This window comes from Tiliqua scincoides, chromosome 3 (genome assembly GCF_035046505.1).
Source record: "Tiliqua scincoides isolate rTilSci1 chromosome 3, rTilSci1.hap2, whole genome shotgun sequence".
Taxonomy (NCBI): domain Eukaryota; kingdom Metazoa; phylum Chordata; class Lepidosauria; order Squamata; family Scincidae; genus Tiliqua; species Tiliqua scincoides.
The window spans coordinates 151,328,145-151,354,280 of NC_089823.1; the positions used below are offsets into that span (position 1 = coordinate 151,328,145).

At 41.1% G+C, this 26,136-nt stretch overlaps 1 protein-coding gene and 1 non-coding gene across 4 annotated transcripts in view; both read left to right on the plus strand.

Moving 5' to 3' along the window:
• Positions 1-9,782: 9,782 nt before the first annotated feature.
• Positions 9,783-26,136, plus strand: part of CCAR1 (cell division cycle and apoptosis regulator 1) — a 28,146-nt gene continuing 11,792 nt past the window's right edge. The window contains exons 1-14 of one of the 3 annotated variants that reach the window (XM_066619822.1): positions 9,783-9,839; positions 12,503-12,621; positions 15,626-15,798; positions 17,304-17,348; positions 18,664-18,696; positions 19,300-19,493; positions 19,893-20,007; positions 20,093-20,285; positions 20,844-20,973; positions 21,203-21,364; positions 23,148-23,373; positions 23,581-23,694; positions 24,533-24,699; positions 25,388-25,598. In XM_066619822.1, the coding sequence (XP_066475919.1) occupies positions 12,549-12,621; positions 15,626-15,798; positions 17,304-17,348; positions 18,664-18,696; positions 19,300-19,493; positions 19,893-20,007; positions 20,093-20,285; positions 20,844-20,973; positions 21,203-21,364; positions 23,148-23,373; positions 23,581-23,694; positions 24,533-24,699; positions 25,388-25,598 (1,836 nt within the window). In that variant the 5' untranslated portion in view covers positions 9,783-9,839; positions 12,503-12,548. Of the gene's footprint in view, positions 9,878-12,502; positions 12,622-15,625; positions 15,799-17,303; positions 17,349-18,663; positions 18,697-19,299; positions 19,494-19,892; positions 20,008-20,092; positions 20,286-20,843; positions 20,974-21,202; positions 21,365-23,147; positions 23,374-23,580; positions 23,695-24,532; positions 24,700-25,387; positions 25,599-26,136 lie in introns of all 3 variants that reach the window. The other 2 variants (XM_066619823.1, XM_066619821.1) reach the window with 2 other exon arrangements.
• On the plus strand, positions 24,316-24,378 carry LOC136647108 (small nucleolar RNA SNORD98). The gene has a single exon (XR_010794266.1). It is a non-coding gene; the product is annotated as a small nucleolar RNA SNORD98 (small nucleolar RNA).

A 26,136-nucleotide genomic window follows, 5' to 3' on the forward strand; every position in this document is an offset into this window, starting at 1 on the left:
TTATTGCGTAAGATTTGTGGAATTTGTGTTACTCCAAATGCAACAATGGGGAATAAATTTCCAATCTGAATGTTTTTCAACCAGGCTGGTGTCGTGGTTTAGAAGTGGAGCTTAGACCTGAAAGAGCCAGGTTCAGATCCCCACTCCTGGGTGACCTTGGACCAGTCACTCTCTCTCAGCCTCACTTACTTAATAGGGTTGTCGTGAGGACAAAAGGAGGGGAGGAACTATGTACACCCTGAGCTCCTTGAAGGAAGAGTGGTATAAAAATGTGAAAAATATTAGACAGGAGAAGCTCAAATGTTTAGATCTGCAAGCCAACTGATTCAAAAACAAGCATCACTAAATTCTGAGGATTAGGATAGGTAAATTTAATCTGAATGTCTCTAAACATTATTCTTGTGTATATTACAAAGTTTTCAGTTAGCTGTCAAAAAGAAACCCTCTTGCTCCAATTAGAAAAGAGCAAGTCTTAAAATGACAATGCTAAATAGGAAAGTAACATGTCTTTAAAGTGTAATTGACAGCTTAGTACTTCAAAGATTTAGGGCCCAATCCTATTAAACTTTCCAGTGCCAATGTAACCACAGTGCAGCCCCAAGGTAAGGGAACAAATGTTTCCTTACCTTGAGGATGCTTCTGTAACTGCTGCCTATTGCAGGATGCAGCACGCACCCCATTGGCACAACCACATTGGTTGGATAGGATTGTACCCTTATTGGGTTATATATATTGAGGTGCTACTACCATTTGTTTATGAAGGGGGGGAGGGGTTTAGCTGATCTTCCCTTTACAACCCCCTGTGCACCATGAGAGTCCTCAGCTCTCAGAAATAGATATTCAGGGGACACGGGGCTGCAGAGAGAAGGGAAAATTAAAAACAAAAACTCTTCCCTCTTTGCACGTATGAAAGAAGCACCATAGGACATAACCCAGTGGACATAACCCATACTTCCACATAATAATTTAAGACGGCAATGAATAATCCTTTTTAGCAGCTAATATAGCTTTGTTAGTTTCATCACATTATCAGAACTTTAGAATATATTGTTAAAATTGAGAACAATTTTATTTCAAGTGTTTATAATTTATAATTTTGTTCTGGTTCCTACAGTATATTTAGAATAAATTTGTTAAATAGTATTGCTTACAGAATGACTGTTGCACCTAGAAAACAAAGTTGTCAACTGTGGTTTTATCTTCCAGATGTAACTGCTGCTTTACAAGAAAATGTTATCTATAGCATGTTTCAGAGTAAGAATTGACAGCTACTTACTGTACATACAGCTGTGTGCTATTTATTGTAGCATTTCAGAATATTTATCATTTTTACATAGAAATCAATGTAATTTTGTGAATGAGCTTATAGATACAAAGGTTTGTAATAATATAGTTGTCTTGTAATCGTGATTCTTTAGCGCTGTGACAAGCATCAGAATTCTCAGACAGCTACAGCAACAGGAATCCCTTTCAAATCAGGTGTTGCTTGTGTTGGCAATGTACTCTTGGGAGATAAAGTAGTGTGGTCTCAGATTCCCCGTTTCAGCAATGACCTTCCAGACATGCCAGTTCAGGAGCTAGAGATGCGGAAATAAGTGAGGAAATTTTAAAAGCTCAGTTTCCCTGGTCTCTTGTAAGAAACTCTTATTTATATTACCAGTGAATTTCAGTCCTGCAAGATGTTTGAGGCATTTGATTCATTTGGTCCTACAAAGAATGACTTTCCTCTCTGTTCAACTTCTTAGCTCAACTCATTGAGCGCTATGAAAATATACCTCAGTATAGTGCAATGGGTTGCAATGCAATGGGTTGTGGATAGCTATGTTAACTTTGGGGAGAGGCTTGTTGAATTTAGCTCCTACTCACTTCACTAATTCAAACGAGGAGGCATCATACCTCGCTTGATCACAGCTGGTATTCTCTGTTTGAGGTTGTGTGCTTTTTCTGCTCCTTCTTGCTTGGGCTCCTAGAACTGTGATTGTCTTGCATGATGTACCTTTAACTGCCCATTAGGGGGCATTTCTGAAGCAACTAGAATCTGGGTAGAAGGAAGCAGTGTTCCTTATCACGACATTAAGGACTCACAAAGACCACTTCCTGAATTATTGGTCTGCTTTTTCTTAGGGACAGAGTTGCTATAGAAAGCATTATATGTGCTTCTAGAATATGTAAGACTAGTATTTGCAGATCTTTTGCCTACTAACCTGTGGAAATAACTAACAAGGCTTTTTAGTCTGGAGTCCACAGTCTAGGTCATATACCATCATTCTGATTCAGAGAAATTTTAGTAGTTTTCGTGAGCTACAATTACCAGGTGCTGGGTGATTTTTCTAAGAATTACAGTATCATTTGACCAGGTGTACCATCCATTATGGATCTTGAGTCTGTTGGGTACCTTTCCAGTTTTTAACATGGTATGTTTAGTTTTAAAAAATTACTAAATGCAGACTTACAGCAGACTTCCTGATTATTTAGTGCCTAATTCTGCACTGGGCACTGAGACGACAAGGGGGTACACCTAAATGAAATTTATTTACCATATTTCTATCCCACCTTTCTCCCCCTGAGGGGACCCAAAGCGATCCAATGGCTTTGAGTTGTGCTTTGAAGAATCAGACTAGTGAGGAATACATCCTAAGATATTTGCTGAACTTTTTCTCCCTCCTGATATCGCATTAGGTAGGTTGTTGGCTTATGAAAACTTGTGCAAAGGTGTACTAGTCTGTCTCTAAAATGTCACAGTTTAATATTAAATCATTTAGCATATTGGCAACAGTTACAGGATTCACCTCCTAAATGGAGCTGAATTTTCCTAGACTTAGATGTTTCACCCTTCAAATTTAGCGAATCAATTATCTTTATCTTTCAAGTAACTAACCAAATGTTACATACAGAAAAAAGTCCAATGGAGATATTTGAAGTTCACAACTGGCACAAACATATAGCTTATCGTTCACACAAAAACTGTGCTATTGCATCTTTATTTTGGACCCCACAACTATTACTATCTGATGCTTTAAAAACAATCTCAAATGCAATGAACCACAACTTAATAAATAAATGTGAGCCTCATTCTCATAGTTCCAACAGAATGTATTAATAAAAATAAAGGCAGATTATAAATGTAGTATATGTTTCTTGGTCTTTTGAGGTAAGATTCATAGAATTGTACCCAGTTCCATTCCTTGAGTAAAATCCCAAACAAATCAGTAGTCATTCTTTCATACTAATTACATTAGATTAATTTCAGTTGAAGTTAATCATGGTGATAGAATTAAAAAAAACACACAAGTCTTGCAGGATTGACATCTTACTGTGGTGATGCCAGAGAGCAAAATTGATTATTCAGACCTGTCATTCTGATATAAGATGTTGCAAGTAGAGGATTTTGAAATTTCTCTGTGATAGCATATATATTTAAGCATTGTGTGAGAAAGGGCCTCTTTCATGAAACTTTTGAACAGATTATTCTGTGGTTGGCTTCTGGAAAATGCCAGTTTAGAGATCTGTCTCTTGCAAGCAAGCAGGACTTCTTGGCCTTTCACGCAACTGTTTCTACACACTTGTAGTCACAGGCATCATTCCAGGATTACAAACAACAATCATAAAATCTGGGGGGGGGGGTGTCATATTTTTTGTCAATAGGACAAAAAATCGTATTTTTTGTCTGCAACTTATTGCTAGAAAATGAACTAGAATTAAAAAGTTGTTGTGGCCTAGATTGCAAAAACAAATGTGCTTATTTAAATTTATTGGGGGATACCCAAAACCTCTGGGTAATCTTTAAAGTTCATCTTTAAAAAAGAGTGTCTGGTAGGGTTACACTGGTAGATAGTTACCAGAAGGCATGCACGCAAATCAACTTGGATAATCTAGTTTCTATATATAATATCCATATGTAATAATGCTTAAGACATGGCAAGAATATACATAGTTCTTGTTTTTTGTGAATGCCATTTTATAGTTCTAGTAAATTATGGCAGCTTTGAGATTCTGTATGTGTGTCCTTCAGTGCTGAATGTAGCTATTGCCTAAGGTTTTGAAGATTTCAAAGTCAGATATGTTGGCAATGCTTTGTAAAATACTACAAATTTAATGGCAGTTGCAAAAAAAAAATCACAAACATATGATATTAGACATTTTAATCTTATTTGTTCTGTACCAGTTTTGGAGGACATTTTTTCAAAAATCTTTTAACATGGCAAAATATTTCATTAGTGTAACAGTTGTAATTCAGAGATGCATGAAGGGAGAACTTCCTCATCTCAAGTTTCCAAAGCAATTTGATAATGTTGCTGGGACTGAGAGGGGGAAGGGACTGCAGTTTGAAAAAGGAAAGAAGCTATTGAAGGTATCACTTGGCTTGTTGATCCAAGTGATACCCTCAATAGCGTTTCCTTTTTCATAGCCATGATAATAAGAAACTGAAATCAAGTGAAAGTTGGTTGTGACTAGCAGTTGGTGCATTCATGTTAACTCAGAAATGTCCCTCTGAATGCAATGGGGCTTATTACCAAGGAAATGGATTTAAGCATGCAGCTATGAAACCAAATCCATTGTGTATTTACATGGAAGCAAACTTTGGCAAGTTCATTGTGGTGCACAGTTGCATATAAAATTATGGCCTGAGTGTCATCAAAAGCAATGGGACCTAAATACATGTGTGTGAACTTAACCACATTATGTTCAGTGGAACTTGCTTCCTTGTTAGTACCATTAAACACAGAGCTGCATACTTCTGGGTAAAAATGAACAGGCTTCGATTCAACCTCCCATTGAGATCAATGGGATTACATTGTGACTAAGGTTCAATGGATTGTGTCCAAAATGTAGTACAGTATGTAAGGGTGTCAAAACAGTATGTTCTATGAATTCAGTTTTAGTTGCCACAAAATAAAAAATAGGAAAATACTTTTTGCTGAAACAGAAGAAACTTGAGTACTATTGTTGACTAATATTCTCTGTATCTTTCTTCCTTTTTTAAAAAAACTGGGGTGCATACAGTATTTATTTTTCAACATTTCATTTGGTTTTGGTGCATTTTTTACGATTAACAATCTACTGTATTTAGATTATCTGATGGAAAAATTAAAAGGCAGATACATTTTTCACCATTTTTAGTTACTAATAACTGGGAGAAAAGGCACTTCACTATTCCACAATACTTACAGGATAAAGAATAAAAAAGCTACTTCATTTCTTTGGGGAGAAATTCATTTGAATATTCTTTGCAGACAAGGGAACGCTTACCAGCAGTACTTGAAGACTTGTGAGTTTTGACTGCATGTTACTTGAAAGATCTTACTAAGCTACTCTTTTTGGTGCACAGCAGTTGTTGTACATGATTTCATGTTTATGTAGCAAGATGCATTGAAATTGTATTGAAACATACGTGTAAAGATTGTTGTTGTGGAGATGGTCTGTTCTGTTTTTTTTTTCTTGTATGTGTCATATCTGTTTAAACTGTAAATGTTCCTTTAAAAAAAACTGTCCTAATTGAATATGGCGAAGAGTTACTGTCATTGAAAATATATTTTAAATTTTTGTCATGGTTTTTCCCCCAAAAAATATTATTACAAAGTGTATCATTCCTGATAACACAGAACATTGTGGACGGCTTCAAATAAATTTTATACTTCTATTTTGCACTCAGTTGTCTTAATTTTCTCTTTTCTATATACCGTAGATACTCGCCTATAAGGCGATAAATTTCCCCCTCCCCCCGCCTCGTCTTATCTGCGCAGTCATGCACAGACTGAGGGGCCAAGGGCGCCATCTGCACCCTGCCTGGGTCAGGGAGGGACTCTGCAGGAGGAGGGGCAGCAGTGCCTCCCAGGGTCTTCTGTGGGGTTGTGGGATTCCTGGCAGCCTCACTTCCGCCCGGTCGGTTCCCCCACTGCGCATGGGACTGGAGAAGCCCTGGAGGAGGCAGTGCGGTGGGGGGGCAGCCTGCTGGCCCGGCGCTCTCCCACGCCCACTCAGAGCCACTGCACGTATTCACTTAAGTCCTGCCTCCTGCGAAGGCAGCGAGCAGAACGGGGGCGTCCTGTGCTGCCTGCTCCCCGCCAGATGCTCTCTGGTGCGGGGGCAGTGTGCCTCCCTCTGTGCCCGCCGCAGACGCAGCCATGCACTCGGGAGTGGGCAGCGCAGGTCACTCTCTGCACACTCCCAGTCCTCCATCAGTCTGGTGACGGTGGTGGCGGCAGCCAGGACGCCCCTGCTCTGCTTCCAGTCTCGGTGGGAGGCAGGACTTAAGTGAGTGCGTGCAGCGGGTCTGAGTGGGCATGGGGAAGCGCGGGCCAGCAGGTTGTCCCCGCACCACCCTGCCTCCCCCAGGGCTTCTCAGGCTCCTTGCACAATGGGGGGACCAGAGAGGCGAGAGGTGAGGCTGCCATGAATCCTACAACCCCACACCAGACCCCAGGAGGTGCCGCTGCTCCTCCTCCTGAAGAGGGTCTACATCTGGGTAAATCAGGTGCTGCTTTCCAGTTTCTTTCACTCCACTTCCCCCCCCCCCCAGATCTGACTCCCTACTTGATGAAATGAAACCCCATGTGCATCTAAGTCTCCCCGCTGTGCAGTGTCTTCCCTGGGCAAGAGGTGTTCTTTCCAGTTTCTTTCACTCCCATGTGTTTTTATCAAAGAAGATCTGTAATGATGTGGCCCTTCTGCCAAAAAGTTTGGAGACACCTGATCTATGAGATAGATAATAGTTTTTAATAAATTATTATTATAATTATTATTATAAACAGTTTATAAACACTTATTAAAAACAGTTTTTGCTATACTAGGTATACATACTATATATACTATGTATGGATACTGTGTTTTTAATACTTACTTACTATGTTTTTAATAAATTAGAGACTGTATAGTTCTTAGGTAACAATTACTGGCAGGTTATTTTTCAGGATCTGGCCTCAGGTAAAATCAGACAAAACTATAGTCAGAGACCTCCCTAAGTTTAACTCCCGACTTATCCGAGGGTCATAGAAAACCATGATTTTTTTTGCTCAAGACCTGCCCTCGACTTATCTGTGAGGTCGGCTTATGGGCGAGTGTCTGCAGTAGCTCCTAGATTGTGTTTGCCTATTCAGAATACACTTGCCGGGTTGGGGGGATTCAAAGACACTTTTGCCCATAGGCACAAAATTGTATGTACTGTATTTTTGCAAATGCAACAAATTGCATTATAGTAATAGCTAGAATATACAGTTAAGAATTTTTATTGCTGCTGAACTATGAACACCACCTTGATCTATAGGTGTGAGGTGCAAAATGCTTATTGCTATATAAAAGCATTGATAGTGGATAAGATGGGCGCAGTATCTATCGCAGTGGTTCCCAACCTGTGCTATGCAGATCATAGATGGTTCCACAAGACCCTGAGAAGTGGCTTGCGAGGTCTTAGGGGGGAAAAACACTTCCAGTGTCTTTCCACGTGAGCACTTTCCCATGGACCACTTGTTGGCAGTGGCTGTTGGTAGTCCGTTCTCCGCTCTCTCTGGGAGTCTAGCAGTTGGAGCGCTTGCTGAAGTGCCAGCTGCAGGAGGGTCTATTCCCCATTCTCTCTTGTAGTCTGTGGTCGATCACTCACTCAGCAAGATACTTCCCCATAGATCACCAGATATAGCAGAGAATGGACCCCCCACAGTTGGCAGTGTCTTGTGTTCCCCCGTGGACAACCAAATTGAATTGTATTTTTTGTGTGGTGGGGGGCTGCATGTGGTCCACGACAATTCCAATGTTTGCCTAAGTGACTCATGCTTCAGTGGGCTCCTAAAGGTTGGGAACCACTAGAGCAGTGGTTCGTGACTGGCATCAATTTCCCTGCTCACTCTATCAAGTAGGTGAACTGGAAATATATTGAGAAATGGTAGTTCATTTCCACTCCTCAAAGTTAGGGAGCCCAGTCAGGAGACTATACTGGGAAAACCCAAATTAAGGGAATCCCAAAATCTGGGGTGCCGCCTTAAAATCATGCTGTAATGCTGTGGTTGCCAAACTCTCTGGGAATTTGTATGTCCTTGTGGAGGAGGGGGGAGGCAGCGGGGGCAGGGGAGGCAGCAGCACTCACTAGTCCCTGCAGCAGCTTTCCCTGGGTGTGGGGATCCCTGCGCAAGCGTCTACAGGGCTCCCCAGGTCAGCAGAAGTGAAAGGGGAGCAATCGCAATCCACCTCTGTAAAACCGGAAGCAGAGCGCAATCGCTCCACTTTCACTTCTGCTGATCTGGGGAGCCCTGTGGAAGCTTGAGCAGGGCTCCCCGTACCCTGGGGAGGCTGCAGGAGTCTCTGGTAGGTACAGCCAAGTCCCTGCAGCCCCCTGAGTGGTGCAATCCTGGAGATCCTGCCACTGCCTCCTTGCTGCCTCCGCCCCTTAAGGGGAAAGAGGCCAGGCCACACAGGCTGAGGCATCGCAACACCCCAGTCTGAAAACCTCTGTTGTAATGGAACATGTATGGTCTGGGAGACTTGTTCCCTCCTATAAATAAACTGAATAGGCCAGTACAAACGCAAGAAACTTATTTAAAAGCTAAAAGGATATCCAAACAGTGGAGAGAAAATACAAGTACAAAGAACAAGCTACCGATTAACAAACAAAAGGAGTGGGTGGGCCGCAAGGATGTTAATATGAGTGTGGCTAATAAAACAAAAACCTGAGGTGACTTCTCTGGGTACTTTTCTCTACCAAAGATATGCTGTTATAGGTTCCTGATCCTTGCATCCACTCTTGAACAGGATGCGTGGATGAGTCCCCCTGGAATAGATGCTCCCAATGCTGGGGTATGGCACCTCAGGGGAGGCCCTATCATGGGCTATTGTCAAACAGACCTTGAAAGCAGCAGAACATGCAAGAGGGTATCGCCGAATGATGTTAGTGGGCAGGCAACTTCATGGGAAGAGAGCAGTCTTTCAGGTATTTGGGTTATAAGCTGTTTTAGGGCTTTAATAGTAATAACCAGCACCTTAAATGGCACTTGGAAATTGATGGGCAGTCAATGCTGCTGATACAACAGCAGCATAACATGACTACAAAACTTGGTGCCAGTCAAAATTGAATCAGCCGCACAAATTTTTCTGCACACATTGAAATTTGAGTGGGTGGTTTGTGGGTGCTTGGGCACCTCACCCGGTGGTGCTTTTCAAAGGCTCTGCCTCACCTGCCTCCTCACCCACCGCACTTCCCTGCATAGGACCTCAGTGGGCTCAGTCTGGTTCCTTTGGATCTTGGGTGACCAGATACAATGGAGGACACACTGCCTGTACCTGTAACTACTCTGGAGAACAGGGAACTGTGGCAGGTGCAAGCTCCACATGGAAGGGTTTGAAAGGCTGCAGCTGCCCTAATCCCCTCTTCTATGCAATGGTTGAGGGTAGAGGCACCCTGTCTGCCCCCCTTTCTATCTGGTAACCACACTTAGGCTCAGGTCCTTCTAAGTAGCCCTCTACTCCAGTTCCCCCTGCTGCCCAAAAGTAAAATGGCGTAAGCGTCATCCGCCCACAAGTAAGATGGCGGGAAAAAATGCTGCGTCATGCAAACCAACCATCGGCCGTTCGTGAAGGCTCGTCACTCGTCGGGAGAGCACGCGCTCGCAGTGACGCATGCGCACTACCGCTGTCCTCATTGTTTTGGAAAGGCCGACCCCCGTTTCCCAGAGCACGTGCGCGCGGACGTCAGCAAACCCAATCGCGCTCGGCAACGTCATCGGTGTGCGCGGCGCAGCCGACAGGCTTCCCCCTCCCCCCGCTCCATTACTTCTTTCGTGTTTTCGCCCCGGCGCATGCGCAGTGGTTGCGCGCCGTGTGCGGGGGCTTGGAGGAGTTTGAAAATGGCTCCTGTGAGTACCCGTTCGGCCCGGTTCAGGTAAAGGGGAAGGTGAGTGCGCGGGGCCGTAGAGGTGAGGCAGGCGGGTGGTTGGCTGGCTGCAGGAGGAGGGAGGGGCAGGCCGCGGGGCTTCCAGAACCAGCCTCAGCAGGCCTAGGTCCACCCCCGGGCGGCAGGCCTAGGTCCCGTTGGCGGGGCAGAGCGGCCCCGCCGTGTCTCCTCAGGAGCCCTCGCGTTCCTCCCCTTCCCCCCCCCCGCACAGAGGCGAAGCCTGGCGGTTGAGCACCGGAGAGGCCGCACCTGTTTCTGAGCCGCCTGTCTGTCAGCCGCCCCCACGCATGTCTGCTTAGAAGTAAGTCCCATTAGAGTCAATGGGGCTTACTCCTGGGAAAGCGTAGGTGAAATCGGGCTGTGTGTCTCCTGCCCTCTGTGGGCAGAAGAGAGAGGAGAGGCAGCCACCCCGCCTGCCTCTGCTTTGTTTCCTCCCGTGCCCCCCCCCCCGTTTGCCTTGTCCTAATGCAGCCATTTTCAGCCACTGGGCTGTGGCACACTGGTGTGCCCTGAGTGGTCCTCAGGTGTGCCACAGGAATTTGGGGGAAGCTCATGCATTAGTAGGACCATTCAGGGGTGTGAGCCCCGCACCAACAGCATGGTGTGCCTTGTCAAAAAACCTGACGGTGCTTTGACAACTTTAGTGCCTTGTCTGTCATTGTGCCTTGAGGTGAAAAAAGGCTGAAAATCACTGGGCTTGATGTATTCTGTGTGCATTTTCCAGATACTGGAGGGTACAGCTTTCCAGTGGTTAAATGATTTAGGGCGCAATCCTAACCCCTTATGTCAGTGCTTTCCAGCACTGCCATAAGGGCAATGCAGCTCTGAGGTAAGGGAACAATCATTCCCTTACTTTGAGGAGGCCTCTGTGAGTGACACCCGACTGCAGGATGCAGCACATACCCCATTGGCACCGCTATGCCAGTGTTGGGAAGCACTGACATAAGGGGTTAGGATTGCACCCTTAGATATTTAGCCATAGGTATAGTCATTTAGTAACTGCTCATATGTAACATACAGTGTAATTTTATTTATGATTTTATTCACTTTTTTAACAATTTATTGTTTATATTTTACACACACACACGCACACACAAATGTATGTTATATAATGATGCTGTATTATGCCATACAATTCAATAAAATGTCCCAAATGCAACATGGTGTTTTCATTCTGGGCATGTAGTTTGCCTGCTCCAAATGACATTCAGGGGGTTTGCTGTCAAGAGCTGCATCTTAAATCCGTTTTCTTTCTGGAAAAGTTTTATTTGTAAATTTGCCGTTGTGGCTGCGTTTGGTCCTCCAGGTGCTGATTTCTTTGAAAGTTTCATTTTTGTTCAGGTATTGTTTTCTCCCTGTTCTCCTGATCCTGGTTAGATAGGGACAGGGCCGCTGTGTGTTGTTTGAGTGCACAGTCTATCTCTGTGTAGTACATTGTAAATTTGTAGTTTTGTACAGTACTTTAAGCAATTTCTGCCCAATGTTGCATACATGCGACAGGGGTCAATTGTGTACACCTGTGGGTTGACCAGAAATGGGTTAATTCACCTGGTATGTTTTCTGCCAGACTCTGTGTTCTTTTGTACAGTTCCCTTTGTTTTTCTGCCTAGATTGGGAGTCTTTGCTAGTCAATAATGAGAGAGCCTAATTTTTTTTTTTAATTGCAGTACCACCTAAAAATCTAAAAGACAGCTTCATTTCTGCAAGTTAAATATTACCACATCTTTTGGAAGTGTTATGTGTTGGATCATGTTGCAGGTGGATCCACTTGTCAAAAAGAGACAAGCACCAATAAATTTTTGAAGTTATGCTATCCTTAGGACTGTTTGTCTGAGAGATGTGTTGAATCTTGACACAAATCAGACTTGTTTGCGGAGGGCAACGAAATGTATTACTTGCTTGTGTCTTCTGAAAATTGCCTTCAAAATGCAAGTTACCTTAATTGTGTTTAATTGTGTTTCTTGTATATTGTGACCTTTTTCTGTAAACCTCCATTTTTCAAGATGTGAGACTTGTCACTCTATCACAGGGGTGTCCAAGCATTTTGGCAGGAGGGCCACATCATCTCTCTGACACTGTGTTAGGGGCCGGGGGAAAAAAAGAATTAATTTACCATTTCAAATTTGAATAAATTTACTTAAATGAATATATTAGAGATGGAACTTCTATGAATGAATGAAGTTCTTGCAGTAGCTCAAGGCCTATAAAAAGCCTTGCAGAAAGCAAGGCCAGCCTTTCCTTTGCTGCCACTGCTGCATCACCGACGTGAATCAGCAAGTAGTGGAGGGAGCCCTCATCCCACAGCTCAGGTGAGAGGTCAGATAGTCATCCTCTTGCTGAGAACAGTTGCGTTGGGCCAGCACAGGCTCCAGCAAGTCTCTGGAGGGCCAGAGGCTCATTGGAGGCTGGGGGTCCCTGAGGGCCTGATTGGGAGACTCTGAGGGCCGCAAGTGGCCCCCGGGCCAGGGTTTGGGCACCCCTGCTCTATCAGTAAGTTCCACTGTCAAAACAGTAGTTTTTATGTGTTATATGGAAACCATATAATTCAAGTTTGGTTTGTTACCCAGGAATAGATTGTATGTGCAAGTATTAGTGTGAAATTCATGAAACTGTTTATTTTATTAGATCACAATTTTAGAAGACTAAAAGAACAAAAAGATTTGCTCTCACCATGGCTCAGTTTGGAGGGCAGAAGAATCCCCCTTGGGCTACCCAGTTTACAGCCACTGCAGTATCTCAGCCAGGTCAGCTTTTACATTTCTTCTTAACCAACAACAACCGCTTCAGTACAGTCTGATATCCTGCAAGCTTTCGTACTGTTTGTCATAGCAAATACTGGCATAAAATAAATAGTTCTGAAAGGTTTAGTTGACTTATTGGTTGATAAATATTTCATCAGTTTTTTGATGAAGATGGTCCTGATCAGATGGTATATTTAATTTCTTGCATTATTTTGTAATAATGGTCGTATTTTGTAAAAGTGGTTGTAATGGTTGAGACAGTAAGCACCAGCTAAAAAGACATTCCTTTGCAAGCAGAATGCCTCTTTTGAAGATGATCCTTGTTGTGATGCATGCTTTCATAATCTTTAAAAAGAAATGGGATTCAACAACATCTGCTGCATTATTGGAGATAAGTTTCCTTGAAAGTTGAGTCCTGCACAAAACGGCGCTAGATAATACACATTAATCTAATTGGCGGGAAATTAGCACTGGCCTAGAATGCATTGCATTGGCTAGAATGACTGTTGTTCATGTCAGGACAAAGAGCACTGTAACAAGATTGTGCTAAAAGAAACTGCATTGTCAGAGATATGACTATGTACCTTTTTTCTGTAGTACCCTTTTTCACAGGCTGATTAATCACTTTTTAAAAATTGAATGTTCTTGTATGTAGTCTTCTGTTTGTGTGAATAATTGGCAGCAAAGTTATTTTTGATAAAAAGAGGTGGTAACATAAGCCTGTATGCAGAGACTCCCTCAAATGGCTGTGCCCTTGTTTCTTCCTTAAGCATGGAATTGCTTCCCAGAACACTTCTATGATGCCAAGTCTTTCTCCTTTTATATTTCACTTCAAAGCTCTCCCTGTCCTTGAATCTTCTCTTTGTGCCGTACTTAACTATGCCTAAGGAATGACAGTTGTGTCTTCTCTCCCTTGTTTCTCCCTTCCCTTCTCTGTTATTTCCTATGGATCATTTTCTGTAGATTGTAAAATTCTTAAGAGCAGAGGTCTGCATTCTTGTTCTTTGTAAAATGTACGAATACTAATAATAAAAATTAAGTGTAGTGTACTTTCATCACCGTATAACTGCAGCCAGTGGTCTCTGCACTTAGAATCAGAATTAGAGGTCCGATAGCACCTTTCTTTGAAAAACCAAAAATTGACCTACATCTCCCCCGCCCCCCCTTTAAGTTTGTCTCATACTTCTTTTGGCCTCTGTAGTGTTGAAAGTTGAGAATTGACCTCTTAGGTCTGAACCAGTAAGTGGAAAGAACTTCAGTTCATTCACCATCTTCTTCTCAGACACAATTTGAATACCTGTGTTACACAGAAAACGAGCAGCAACCAAGCACTCATATTGGATTGTGCACTTTCCATGACTTCTGCTTTCACTCAGATGCAACAATCTGAAAGTTCTCCACTTTCTGATTTTCCTACCATTCTACATCCTTCAAATATATGCAGTGGGAAGGAGACTTATTCAGAGCTTTCTCTTATCCACCCAGCTAAGGGCAGCAATTGTCTCACTTTTTCTTATGTTATTTGTCAAAGCAAAATATTGTATTTTGCAGAGTGACAGCAGGAGAGACTAGCAGTTCAGCTCATTTGCAGTAGTTCATTGAACAGACATGTGATGTCATTCATGTTAACGATTAGGTAGAGGTGTTTGTTTCTGTTAAATTCTTAAGTTATGTGATTGTATAATTTGTTTTTGCATTGAAGACTGCAATGTATTGACAGTAAATCTGATACTGATGCTTAAAAATTCACACCTGTGAATAAAAACCAAAACACCATAATTTGCTTTTTAATTCAACAAATTTTCAAAATGTCAACATCATTTTCAAACACCTCTACCAATAGGGGAGTGTCTTCTGGTCTTCAGTCTTCTGGTTTGCAGTTTCCAGCAACTTTAAAGTACATTTTTGTGAATAGTAGCTACAACAATGGTTCCTGTTGTTTACTGATATCGCAGTCTATTAAGATAATTTTCCTAATCTAGTACTTAGTACTCCTTTACTGATTTAGTGAGTAGCTTAATAGCATTACTTAACTTAGCACATGAAATAAACTAGAGAGTTTAAATTGAGATTGACTTCTACACAGTGTACTTATATGTTCTGTACCTCCTGAAATCAGTGCCTGAAATTCGTGTTCCAAAGTATGCCATTGGTAAAGAAGGTGTTGTAGTCATCTAAGAGTTTTAAACGCAATATTACTGCAGGCATAGTAGTAGTATTAGGAGAGAGTGAGCACAACACTAAATCATGAAAAGATTGTAACTGAGTTGGGAAAACTCAAATTCAAAACCAGTTTGTGACTATTTTTGTTTGTTTTTGTAGTAACATAAATATACATAATAGATCCAGGCCTTTTAAGAAAGGGGATAGGAATACTTTATCATCTCTACTGGTGTGCCCACAAGCAAGCAAAGTTTGGAAATTATTGTGTGTGTGTGTGTGTGAGAGAGAGAGAGAGAGAGAGAGAGAGAGCGAGCGAGCATGTTGGCCAGATCCATTGTACGAAGACTTCAACTAAACCTGAAATTATGTAGGGAAGGCGTGCATTCTGTGCAGTAGAGAAACACCACGTGAACAGAGGTACTGTTGAACATATGACTGACTTGCATATGAATTTGCATAAAAATCTATGTTTGAGCATTAGTTGATTCAGTAAACAAGATCATCTTGTCAACTACATGTATTCAGCTTTTTGTGGTGAACAAGAATGATACTATTTGCTGCAAGTTAACTCATTTCTGCCCAGCCTACAAGACTACTTGTGTGTTCTAAACTAGAATTTAAGTATTTTTAATCCCTGTTGTGTATATGCAACGTTGGGCAGAAATGGCTTAAGCTAAAACTGAAACATCTACATGCTTATATGCTGGAATATGAGAGCGTTCTCTTCTTAGGAGCCATGGTTTACTGCGGAAAATTCATGGTGCTGTTAAGATCTGGGTTCCATCAATACAAATGCTCCACTACTCTAAATTCAGATGTCCTAATCCAACTCTTATATTTGTAGCTGCTCTTGGTGTACAGCAACCATCATTACTTGGGGCATCTCCGACAATATACACACAGCAAACAGCATTGGCGGCGGCAGGCCTCACTACTCAGACACCAACGAACTATCAGCTCACTCAGACAGCTGCTCTGCAACAACAAGCTGCAGCTGCAGCTGCCGCATTACAGCAGGTAAAGCAAATTGGAATTTTGCTGATTCCATCACACGCATAGGCTGTAGTGGCCCTGGAAGATTAACTTCAGAGTCAGACACTTCTGCTCATCTGAGATTTTTCTTTAGCGCACTGACTGAACACATACTGCATAATTTTTGTGTAGCTTGCCAGAGCTAGAGGTTCTTTGTTTTTGCCGTATATTGCTGCTTAGTTAATCCTTTATTTAGTGTTTTGTAGCCTACTCTCTGAAATATCAACACATTTTTACTATGGATACATTCTATCTATTGGTCATATTTGGGTGTTGTATTCTCTAACCATGGGCATCCAAAGCAACATTCAGGAATTGAAAAGCCATAAAACACCAAATTACAATTCAGTAAAATCCATTGAATGTTTTCACTGCATCAAATATTCATACTTTATTGCTTTTGAGGAAAAAAAGTAGACTTTCAAGGTGTGTGCTGCTATGACAGAATTTTTAGGCTTTCTTAGCTGTGTGACTCCAGTCAATTGTGGGTTGTGTGTTGAAAATGCAACTAAATTTGGCTGTGTGTAATAATATTACTGAGGGAGACAAAACCCTTATGTTTTCCTCACTGAGGAAGAGGAAAGAAGCAATGCATTTCCATTGTCTAAGCAACCAGGTTAAAGCACTCTGCTTTGGTACACTGCTGGTACATACATTTGCTTGCCAGTGTCGTACAATAAAATTTTTGTCCCATTAGACATGATTAGCTATGGCAGAATGTGAATCATGAGAAAAAGCATCTAAATATATAACAATATAAGTATATAACAGTGCAGTGCTGATGGATGACATGCACACTCGGATGCAGATGCCATCTATCCACAATGTCAGTAGGATGCCCATCCAAATGTGTATTCTCATCTACATTTTGTTGTTACTTGCAGGCCACTCCAATCTCAATCCATGTAAGGGAAATTTGACCGAGTTGTTTTGGCAGCAGGGATATGCACCCTCTTCCCTCCCAAAATGTATACCCTTTTGCAGAGGGATGTGAAAAATTGTAGAAAAGCAGGGCACTTTTCACGGGGAATTAAAGGGTTTGTGAAAAGGCCTCCTTGGCTCATATAGGCCTTCAGTTGTGTCAGATACACCATGAAACTAGAATTTATAATGTAGTGTTAGCTTACCTGTATACATAGTGGACACAATCAAGTAGGATTTATGCGCTTGTGAGCCTTCTGTCCCTTTCATTGGGGCTTGCTTAGAAGTTGTAAATAGTACCCAATAGTTGTTCATGTTGTGGGGGCTAGATTTTCAATTCTTTTATAATAGAAATACTTCTTATGGATGATCCCGGATAATTTTAAGTAGCTCAGTATCATTTTGTTGAGCTGACAAAGCATTAAAATTATGCTAGTATGACATGTAGTTTGTTTTGAGTGTTTGATGGCATTGGTTGGTTTTATTTATTGGGGGTTCTTGGATGGGAATGTCCTTTTTTTAGCTTTGATTTTCTAGTACTGACTTTGTATATTTTTCATAATTTTCAGCAATATTCACAACCCCAGCAGACACTCTATAGTGTACAACAGCAGGTTTGTCTTAACTCTTTGTATGCTTTAGCAAATCTGTTCATTAAAAGTGTTTCTTGCAAGATTTGTCTTGCGCAATGTAATAGAACAATTCATGACTGAAAATTATTTCGGTCCCATTGCCGACTTCTGTTTTAAATTAACTTTGTTTTGGTATGCACTTCATGAACTTGGAAACTGAGGGGTATCCTCCACAGACCATCAGATTTCTAGAGGTAATTGTTCTTTGAAGCGTGTTGTGTGAAGGCTTCTGTTCTTTATTGTAGAATTATCAGCAAACTCACTTTGCTTGGACCTTAAAGAAAAGCCATAAAGGGACAGTCTTAGGCAATGTGGGATTCAGATTGTTCTTACCCCCCTATTTAACATACTGGCCACTGTGAAGGGTGGAGAGATTGTGAAAATTTGATACAAAGGATAGGAACATAGAATTCCTGTAGGCAGTAGGAAAGTTCAGCAAAGTGGAGTTGTGCTACAATCTAGAATTTGTTAACATGGCAACTAAATTGATAGTCTTGGAAAGTAGGTACAGGTCCAACCTGGTTATACACTGATTTTTTTATACACGGATTTGGCTCAACATGAAAGGCCACTGTAAATGAGAAGGAATGTGCTGATCCCTGGAGAAGAGGAAAAAATGCATCCCTTTAAAATCACAGTTTAAAGAACTGCTTTTCTTACTGTTGTAGAGAGACAGTCATACAAGCGATCATTCCATTCTTCAGCTGAGCCAGGCAAAGGCGGGGGGACCTTTGCATTTCTAATTGCTGACCACCTCTCTATAACAGTAAGAAAAGCTGTTTTTAAACCACAGTTGAAAAGGGATGTACTTTTTTTTTTATTTAACACATTTTATGGTATTAACAGGGAGTCCCAGAATCAAGCCCCTGGGGATACTGAGGCACAACCTTATTCCATTAGGAGCAATGGAATAATTGTATTTTTTAAAACGGCTTTTATTTAACACGTTTTATGATATTAGCAGGGAGTCCCAGGATCAAATCCCTGGGGATGTTGAGGCACGACCTTATTCCATTAGGAGCAATGGAGGAGCAAGAAACTTGGAAGTGGGTCTTCAAATCTATTTTTCCACTTTTTTTATCCACGGATTTTTTTTTATCCAATAGGGGTTCCAGAATGGAACTCCTGTGGATAATGAGGGATGACCTGTATTTAAGGACGCCTTTAACAAGTTTGGTTAATAGCACTTGCAGGACTTTTTGCAGTTGCTTCAGATGTGTAAATGTAACTAATCAGAAAGAACTTCACAATGTGTTTAAAACAAACTTCTAATTCATGATCTTATTTATTTTTTAAGTTGCAGCAACCTCAGCAAACACTCTTAACACAGGTTAGTTTGTTTTATTGATCTTTGTCATGATACAAAATCTACAGACTGTTTTGATCAGCCCAAATTTTCTTAAATTGGAAAACAGAACAGAATTTCTTTCTGTTTCTTAAGCAGAATGATAACCTTCCTATTTAGTCTTCTGTATAATATGCAATCTACTTTTGTGATTTCTCTTTGACAAAACACCTGCATATTTTTGTGCATAGTTTTATAAAGAAAAACCTCTGTTCAGCTTCAGAAGGAATATTGTTGTGGCATAATCTCTACCAGATTTATACAAGGTGCTTTAAAGGTTTTTTTAATTACAGACAAATCCTAAGTCTGTTTACTTAGAAGTAAGTTTCATTGTTATGTACTTCCAAGTATGCATGCTTAGACGCCCCCCCCCCCAAGTGCCATTGCACAAATACTAGTTTGGATGCAATCCTTCAGTTTTAACTGATCTCCCACTCCCTTGAAATATTTCTGTAGTTCTGTGCATTCCTTCACAATGCATTTTTATTCAGTTCTTTTTTTGGAAAATGTTAAATCCTTATTGGTTAATTTATGCTTCTTACACTGATCTAAATGCTCATATAATTTCCTGTTTCACTTTGCATGCAGCCAACCGTGGCACTGCCAACAAGCCTTAGTTTGTCTACTCCTCAGCCAGCAGCACAGATAACTGTTTCTTACCCAGCGCCTCGGTCAAGTCAGCAGCAGACCCAACCACAGAAGCAGCGTGTCTTTACAGGCGTAGTTACCAAGCTACATGACACATTTGGTTTTGTTGATGAAGATGTGTTCTTTCAGCTCAGGTAAGATGATTCTGCTGCCTTTAGATAATTGGTGGTAGTGATTTAAAAAAGAATTAGACATAATGCAGAAATATGATTCAGTTGGAATTATTTCATCATCATTGGTGAGTCAAAGGTAAACTCAAAATGATAATTTTGTAACTATGTTGAGCACTTAAGATAGCCTTATAACAAATCGTAAGGTAGGCTGGTATTATCCCCCTATTAGATTGGAACCAGGTTCAGTTGGTAACTTTTACTTATTTTGTACAATTTAAAAATCCTAAATAGTCTCCCCTCTATTTAATACTTTTCAGAAACTGTATTTCAAAAAGCAGATTAACAGAATGCCTCCTCTATGCACTTTTGTTGTTTTGGTAAGATAATGTTGTTTAAGTGTGCTTATTTTTAATTTTGCAGTGCTGTTAAAGGAAAGACTCCTCAAGTAGGAGACAGAGTTTTGGTAGAAGCAACTTATAACCCTAATATGCCTTTCAAGTGGAATGCACAGAGAATTCAGACACTACCAAATCAGGTATTTGCATCTTCTCAGTCAGACTCTTGTTGGCGCCTTTGGCATCAAACTCATTCACAAGACTTTCCCTTTGTTTCCCTATTAGAACCAGACACAAACTCAGCCTTTGCTCAAGACTCCTCCACCTGTACTTCAGCCTATTCCACAGCAGACTGCATTCAGTGTTCAACCCCAACCCCAGCCACAATCCTTGTTGCAGGCACAAATATCAGCAGCTTCTATTACACCTTTGCTTCAGACACAGCCACAGTCTTTGCTGCAACAGCCTCAACAGAAAGGTATGCCTTTTCTCATATAATGTTTGATCCTTTAAAAAAAATATTTGATGGGGATTTTTAAAGAGTGAAACAAGGAAGCTCAAGAATGCAGCTGAATGAAGAGTAGCAAGTTTGTATTGTCTTCAGTTGCGGTAGTACATATTCCAGTAAGTTGAGACTTATATTGAAAAGTAAAATGTCAGTTGAATCTTGCTTCTGTGATTTGTTAAATGAGTGCTTCCAGCCAGGGAAGCGTTGTCTCTGCTCCCTTAAGGAGTGGGGTGGTCTTGAAGTTAGCAATGCTATCAACAGGATTGCACCGCTGCCGGGATAAAGGGGTTTTCATTGACCTGAGTACAAGGCACCTGCTGTTGCTTACACTCATTGTTGTCAGCTGATAAACGCATTTTTAGTATAAACGTTACTGGGGGGGAGGAATGGAGCATCGGTTGTAGAACGCTCCCACTTCACAAAAGCAAAATTAAATTGATAACCTAGTAATTAAGTGTGTTTCATTTTGTAGTTGGCTTCCTGACATGAAAGTAGTTTAAGAGCATGTGAGTTTTTTTTTCTCCCTAGCTGGTTTGCTACAGCCCCCTGTTCGAATAGTTTCACAACCTCAGCCAGCACGGAGACTAGATCCACCACCCAGATTTTCAGGGCGGAATGAGAGAGGAGACCCTATGGCAAACAGAAAAGATGACAGAAGGTGTGATACAAACTTTCCATTCAACTTTCTCTGTATACTAGACAATATTTTATCAATGTTTGGAGTTTGGATTTAAACACTATGAAATTTTGTTAAGCTTTGATAATGGAAGTTCTGTGTTTATTGGAACTTGCTGCTGTTGGTTAATGAGTAATAGGCTTGTCAACTCTATGTTCATGATGCTGCAGAAGCTAAAATCAGACACATTTATATTTCATTTACGGCTAAGTCGTGAAAGAGAGCGTGAAAGACGTAGATCACGGGAGAGATCACCCCAGAGAAAACGCTCTAGAGAGAGGTCACCTCGACGAGAGAGGGAAAGATCACCTCGAAGACCCCGGCGTGTTGTTCCCCGTTACACGGTCCAGTTCTCCAAATTCTCATTAGACTGGTATGCCTTTTAAATTGTTCGTGGAAAAAACCTTCATAGCAAATAAATACACATACACTTCTACGTCCCCCACAGGGAAGGGGGATCAGTTCTGTGACTCCCATGGATACCGAAATTCATGGATGCTGATGTTCACTGGGTGGCCAAGGTTATGGTGCTGCAATAACTTTCCTCTGGAGATCACATGCATCTCCCAGCGTCCTCAGAAGGCCTCCCAGGCGTGAGTCATAAGTCACCATAAGTGACCATAAGTGAGTCATAAGTGACCATAAGTCACTTCTGGTTATGTCTGGGAGGTGTTCTGAGGCGTGGGGGTGCACCGTGTGATTGTGTGTATGGGATTAATTCAAGAGGGAGAGATCTAGCTGAAAGACAACTAACCAAACACACACACACACACACACACACACACACACACACACACACACACACACACACTGACTCTCCATGTCATTGGAATTCCTCCACCTACAGCACCCCTGTAAATTCTTTGGCAATGAAATCTTGTTGCATAAAGTGGAATATACCATGCAAATTAAAGAAACGATGCATTTCTTAAACCTGAGCTCTAGCCCATCATCTTTGTGTTCAGTTTTTTTTTTTTAATTGCAAGAACCTGAGTGGGTCTGAGTGACAAGCATGATTATTGCGATGGGTTATGTGTGTTGCAAAGCAAACAATTGGAGGTCCTCTTTACGAAGAAGTTTTATTGGCAGCACTTTGTATATGCTACAGTTCTGGGACTGTAGTATGCAAGTATGATGTTTGGGTGCAGAATGTTTTTTTTAATGTTTTAGCATTGTTTTAATCTTTTACCTTGTTTTTATTATTTTAAGCTTCCTTGGGTGCTCCAATGTGTGGTAGAAAGTCAGGGTAGAAATTCTTTTAAAGAAATTCAACATTTTAACCGTCATATATTTGAAAAAAGTCTCGTTCTGGTCCTTAAGACTTCGAGAGTAAACTTGACAGTTTTTAGGCAATGCAAATGCCTGGGGAGAAAGGGGTTTAAGTTGTAGAATTCCATGTTTTTTGACGCATGCGTTTTAGTTCAATTTTATTTATGTCGTGTCGCCCCAGCTAAGGAAGTGTTGTCTCTGCCCACTTAAAGGGTGGGGCAGTCTCGAAGGCAGCATTGTGATCGCCAGGATCGCTCTGCTGCCAAAGACAAAGGGGTTCTTTTAGGACTTACCTGTGGCAGGAGCGGCCTTTCAGGGAGTGCGGGGAGCCTGTGGATGCCTCTGCAGGGCTCCCCAAGCCTCTCACTGTCTAAAAATAGTGATCGCAAGCCATTTCCAGTTTTGCAATCACAAACTAGAACGGGGTTGCAATCACTATTTTTAGATAGTGAGAAGCTGGGGGGGCCCTGTAGAGGCATTTGCGGGCTCCCCGCACAAGGCTGTTCCTGCCACTGGTAAGTCTTTTAAAAAAAACCCTTGTCCCCGGCAGTGTAACAATCCTGGTGATCACTTTGCTACCTTTGCCTCTCCCTCACAACTAACAGCAGTTCCCAAACTCCAAGAGAGAGTCTCCCAGTTTTAGAAGATTCCTTGAACTGCATTGTTGGCTACCTCAGACTATCCTGTTTCCTAGAGTCTTAAAAATCAGTATTTGGGTTTTTTTTTTTGCTAATAACACACTCTGAGCTTTGTTTAGTGGGGGTAGTCAGAAACTCAGACAGACAATACTGAAAGCGGAAGCAGATCTTAAAAGGCTTTTTCAGCTCTGCTAAGCTTCTAAGCCTTGGCTCTTTTTACTGAATGTGAAATATTTTTTTGTTTCAAAGCCTTAATTGTGATATGATGGAACTGAGACGGCGTTATCAGAATCTGTACATACCAAGTGACTTCTTTGATGCTCAGTTTACATGGGTGGATGCTTTTCCTATGTCAAGATCATTTCAGCTGGGAAACTATTGCAATTTCTATGTAATGCATAGAGAAGTAGATTCTTTGGATAAGAACACTTCTGTACTGGACCCACCAGATGCTGATCATCTTTATAGTGCAAAGGTGTGTATAAGCTTCCTAAGTTTCTTGGCTAAAAAATATTTTAAATCCAAAATATGGGCTAGTGGAATTCAGCTAGATCTTGTATAACTGTTTACCTTGGGATAGTTCCACTGAATTCAGCAATGCAAGCTGTGAGGTGTTTGTGGGATACTTAACTTGTTTTATTGCTTCTTTATATTGTCTTGAGAGTTTAATTACTACTTTCAGGTGATGCTCATGGCTAGTCCTAGCATGGAAGATCTTTATCACAAATCATGTGCCCTTGCTGAAGATCCACAAGAGGTTCGGGATGGGTTTCAGCATCCCGCTAGACTTATAAAGGTAAAGCAAAAAATATCTTGCTGTAAAATTTGTGGAAGACCTAAGCCTGACATTCTAACTAAGAACACTGAACTCCTAAATTGATATTTCCATGAATACTTCAAAAAACCTATTACATTTGTATTGACTCTCCCATCTGGATTACTGAACAGACCCGCACCAGCCTAGCTTCAGTACTGCTGAAGCTTCTGATGCACTTAAACTATGTGTTGGATCCATTTACCAAATTTTCTGAAATTTGGATTGGATTCTGTGATCCTGCTCCATGAGCAGAAGGTGCTTTCACATGGCATTGTGGAATTGGGGTGGTGATCATGAATTCCCCTGCTTTCTCCTAAAAAAAACAACTGGGGTATCTTTTCACCCTTTGGATTCAGTTTTCACTGGTATGGAGAGGAACTGACAACCTCTTCTTTTCATGCAGTAGCACCTTTGAATTCAAGCTATTGCTTGTTTTATGGCTTGAAAATAGAGGGCATCACACTGCTAGGAGTTAAGTGAGTGTATTTTTTCCTGTTTCTTAAACCAAGGAGAGAAAATAAACCAGTATACAATTATCTACAACGTTCATTGGTAAACTAATATAATAAAACCTTAACTGGAAGTCTTGCAAATTAGAATGAGTAATGATGTTTAAACCTATTCCATTACTGAAATACTCTGTGGAAAAGAAAAGCTGAACTCTTTCTTGAGCAAGACTTTAACTTGCAGATTGGGGAGAGAACACCTTATGATGGCTTATAAACAGAATTGAGGTGTGTATAATTCAGACGTTTTAGAGAATCTTTTTTTCCTTTCCCTTAGCATGGAAATGCTAATCATCCTTTTTCTTATATAGTTTTTAGTGGGTATGAAAGGCAAAGACGAAGCCATGGCTATTGGAGGACACTGGTCTCCCTCACTGGATGGACCCGATCCTGAAAAGGACCCATCTGTGCTGATTAAAACTGCTATCCGTTGTTGCAGAGCCCTAACAGGAATTGATTTAAGTGTGTGCACACAATGGTAAGTATCTATATTGAAAATATTCTGGAGAAATCAAAGCATGCATAAAATCTGAGTGATTTTGGCAAAACCGATTTCTTCCTTTCTTTATCAGTAGCCAGTAACCGTGCAGGTAAACTCCTCAAAAGTGTTATCCTAATTGGCAGTGCAAATGTGATTTGGTGCCAAAAGGTTTGCAGAACAATGAACTTTAAAATGATTTGTTGTGTAAATTTTGCAATGATTGTATGTTAAAATATTTTTCATTTCACGCATAGCTGGAGGAGATCGTCAAGAAAACTTCATTTCATTATTCTTGTGTTGTAAATAAATAGATGTTTGGGGCAGCCATATTTTCTCTTGGTGGATTTATTTAATCATCAGTCAGTTACTTATGAATGTTAACACCTGCTATACACCAAATTTTAAAAAAACATTCAACTTTCTTTTGAAACTCAGATCAGTATAGCACATTTTAATACAAAGTGGAAAGTGCATTGCCTTCAGCAGTTAGCACATATTTTATTTTCTAACTGCGTTAAATTGTTTAAGTTCTTTGAAAGAGAACATATGGCTTTCATATTTTTTTCTTTAGAAAAAATTCAGGTTGTCGCAGCAAAGTTTCTTTACTTGATGTGCTACAGTGATCTAGGCTCTATAAAATGTGTTGTAGAATTTTTTTTCCAACATGCTTCTTCCCTTGCAACAGGTACCGTTTTGCAGAGATTCGCTACCATCGCCCTGAGGAGACCCACAAGGGGCGTACAGTTCCAGCTCATGTGGAGACAGTGGTTTTATTTTTCCCGGATGTTTGGCATTGCCTTCCCACCCGCTCAGAGTGGGAAACCCTCTCCCGAGGATACAAGCAGCAGCTGGTCGAGAAGCTTCAGGGTGAACGCAAGGAGGCTGATGGAGAACAGGCACTGAACGCTAATCCCTTTTTCTATTTCTGCTTCTCACAGGCGCAGGAACACAGGCACAAAAATGCACATCACACGCTACACAACAAACATACATAGGAGGAACATAACTGGTAACAATGACTGGTAAACCAGCTTTCAGCAGGGTAGAATCTATTGTTTTAATTACAGCTAGTATACTAACTTACATGTGTGCTAATACTACAGGTGGAGTTAATACTGTGCACTCAATGCACACATCTCTGTAATCTTAGAACTAGTTGCTGGAAACTGGGACCAGTTATTGAGTGTGAGGTTCAGTTTTTAAAGCTGTGTTAAGCATTTTGCCATTTTACACAAAACCGTCTAAGCTTTCTGCCATACATTAGCCTTAAAAAAAAATTAATGGTACTTGAAAATAGGCAAGCTGTTGAAATAACAGATTTTTTAAGGCTATGTGGCTGATTGGCATCTTGGTACATATAAAGGGTCTAACAAAATAAGGAGCATTTGGGTGGTTTGAAAACTGGGGAAGATCACAGACTGTGTGGTTGGTGGT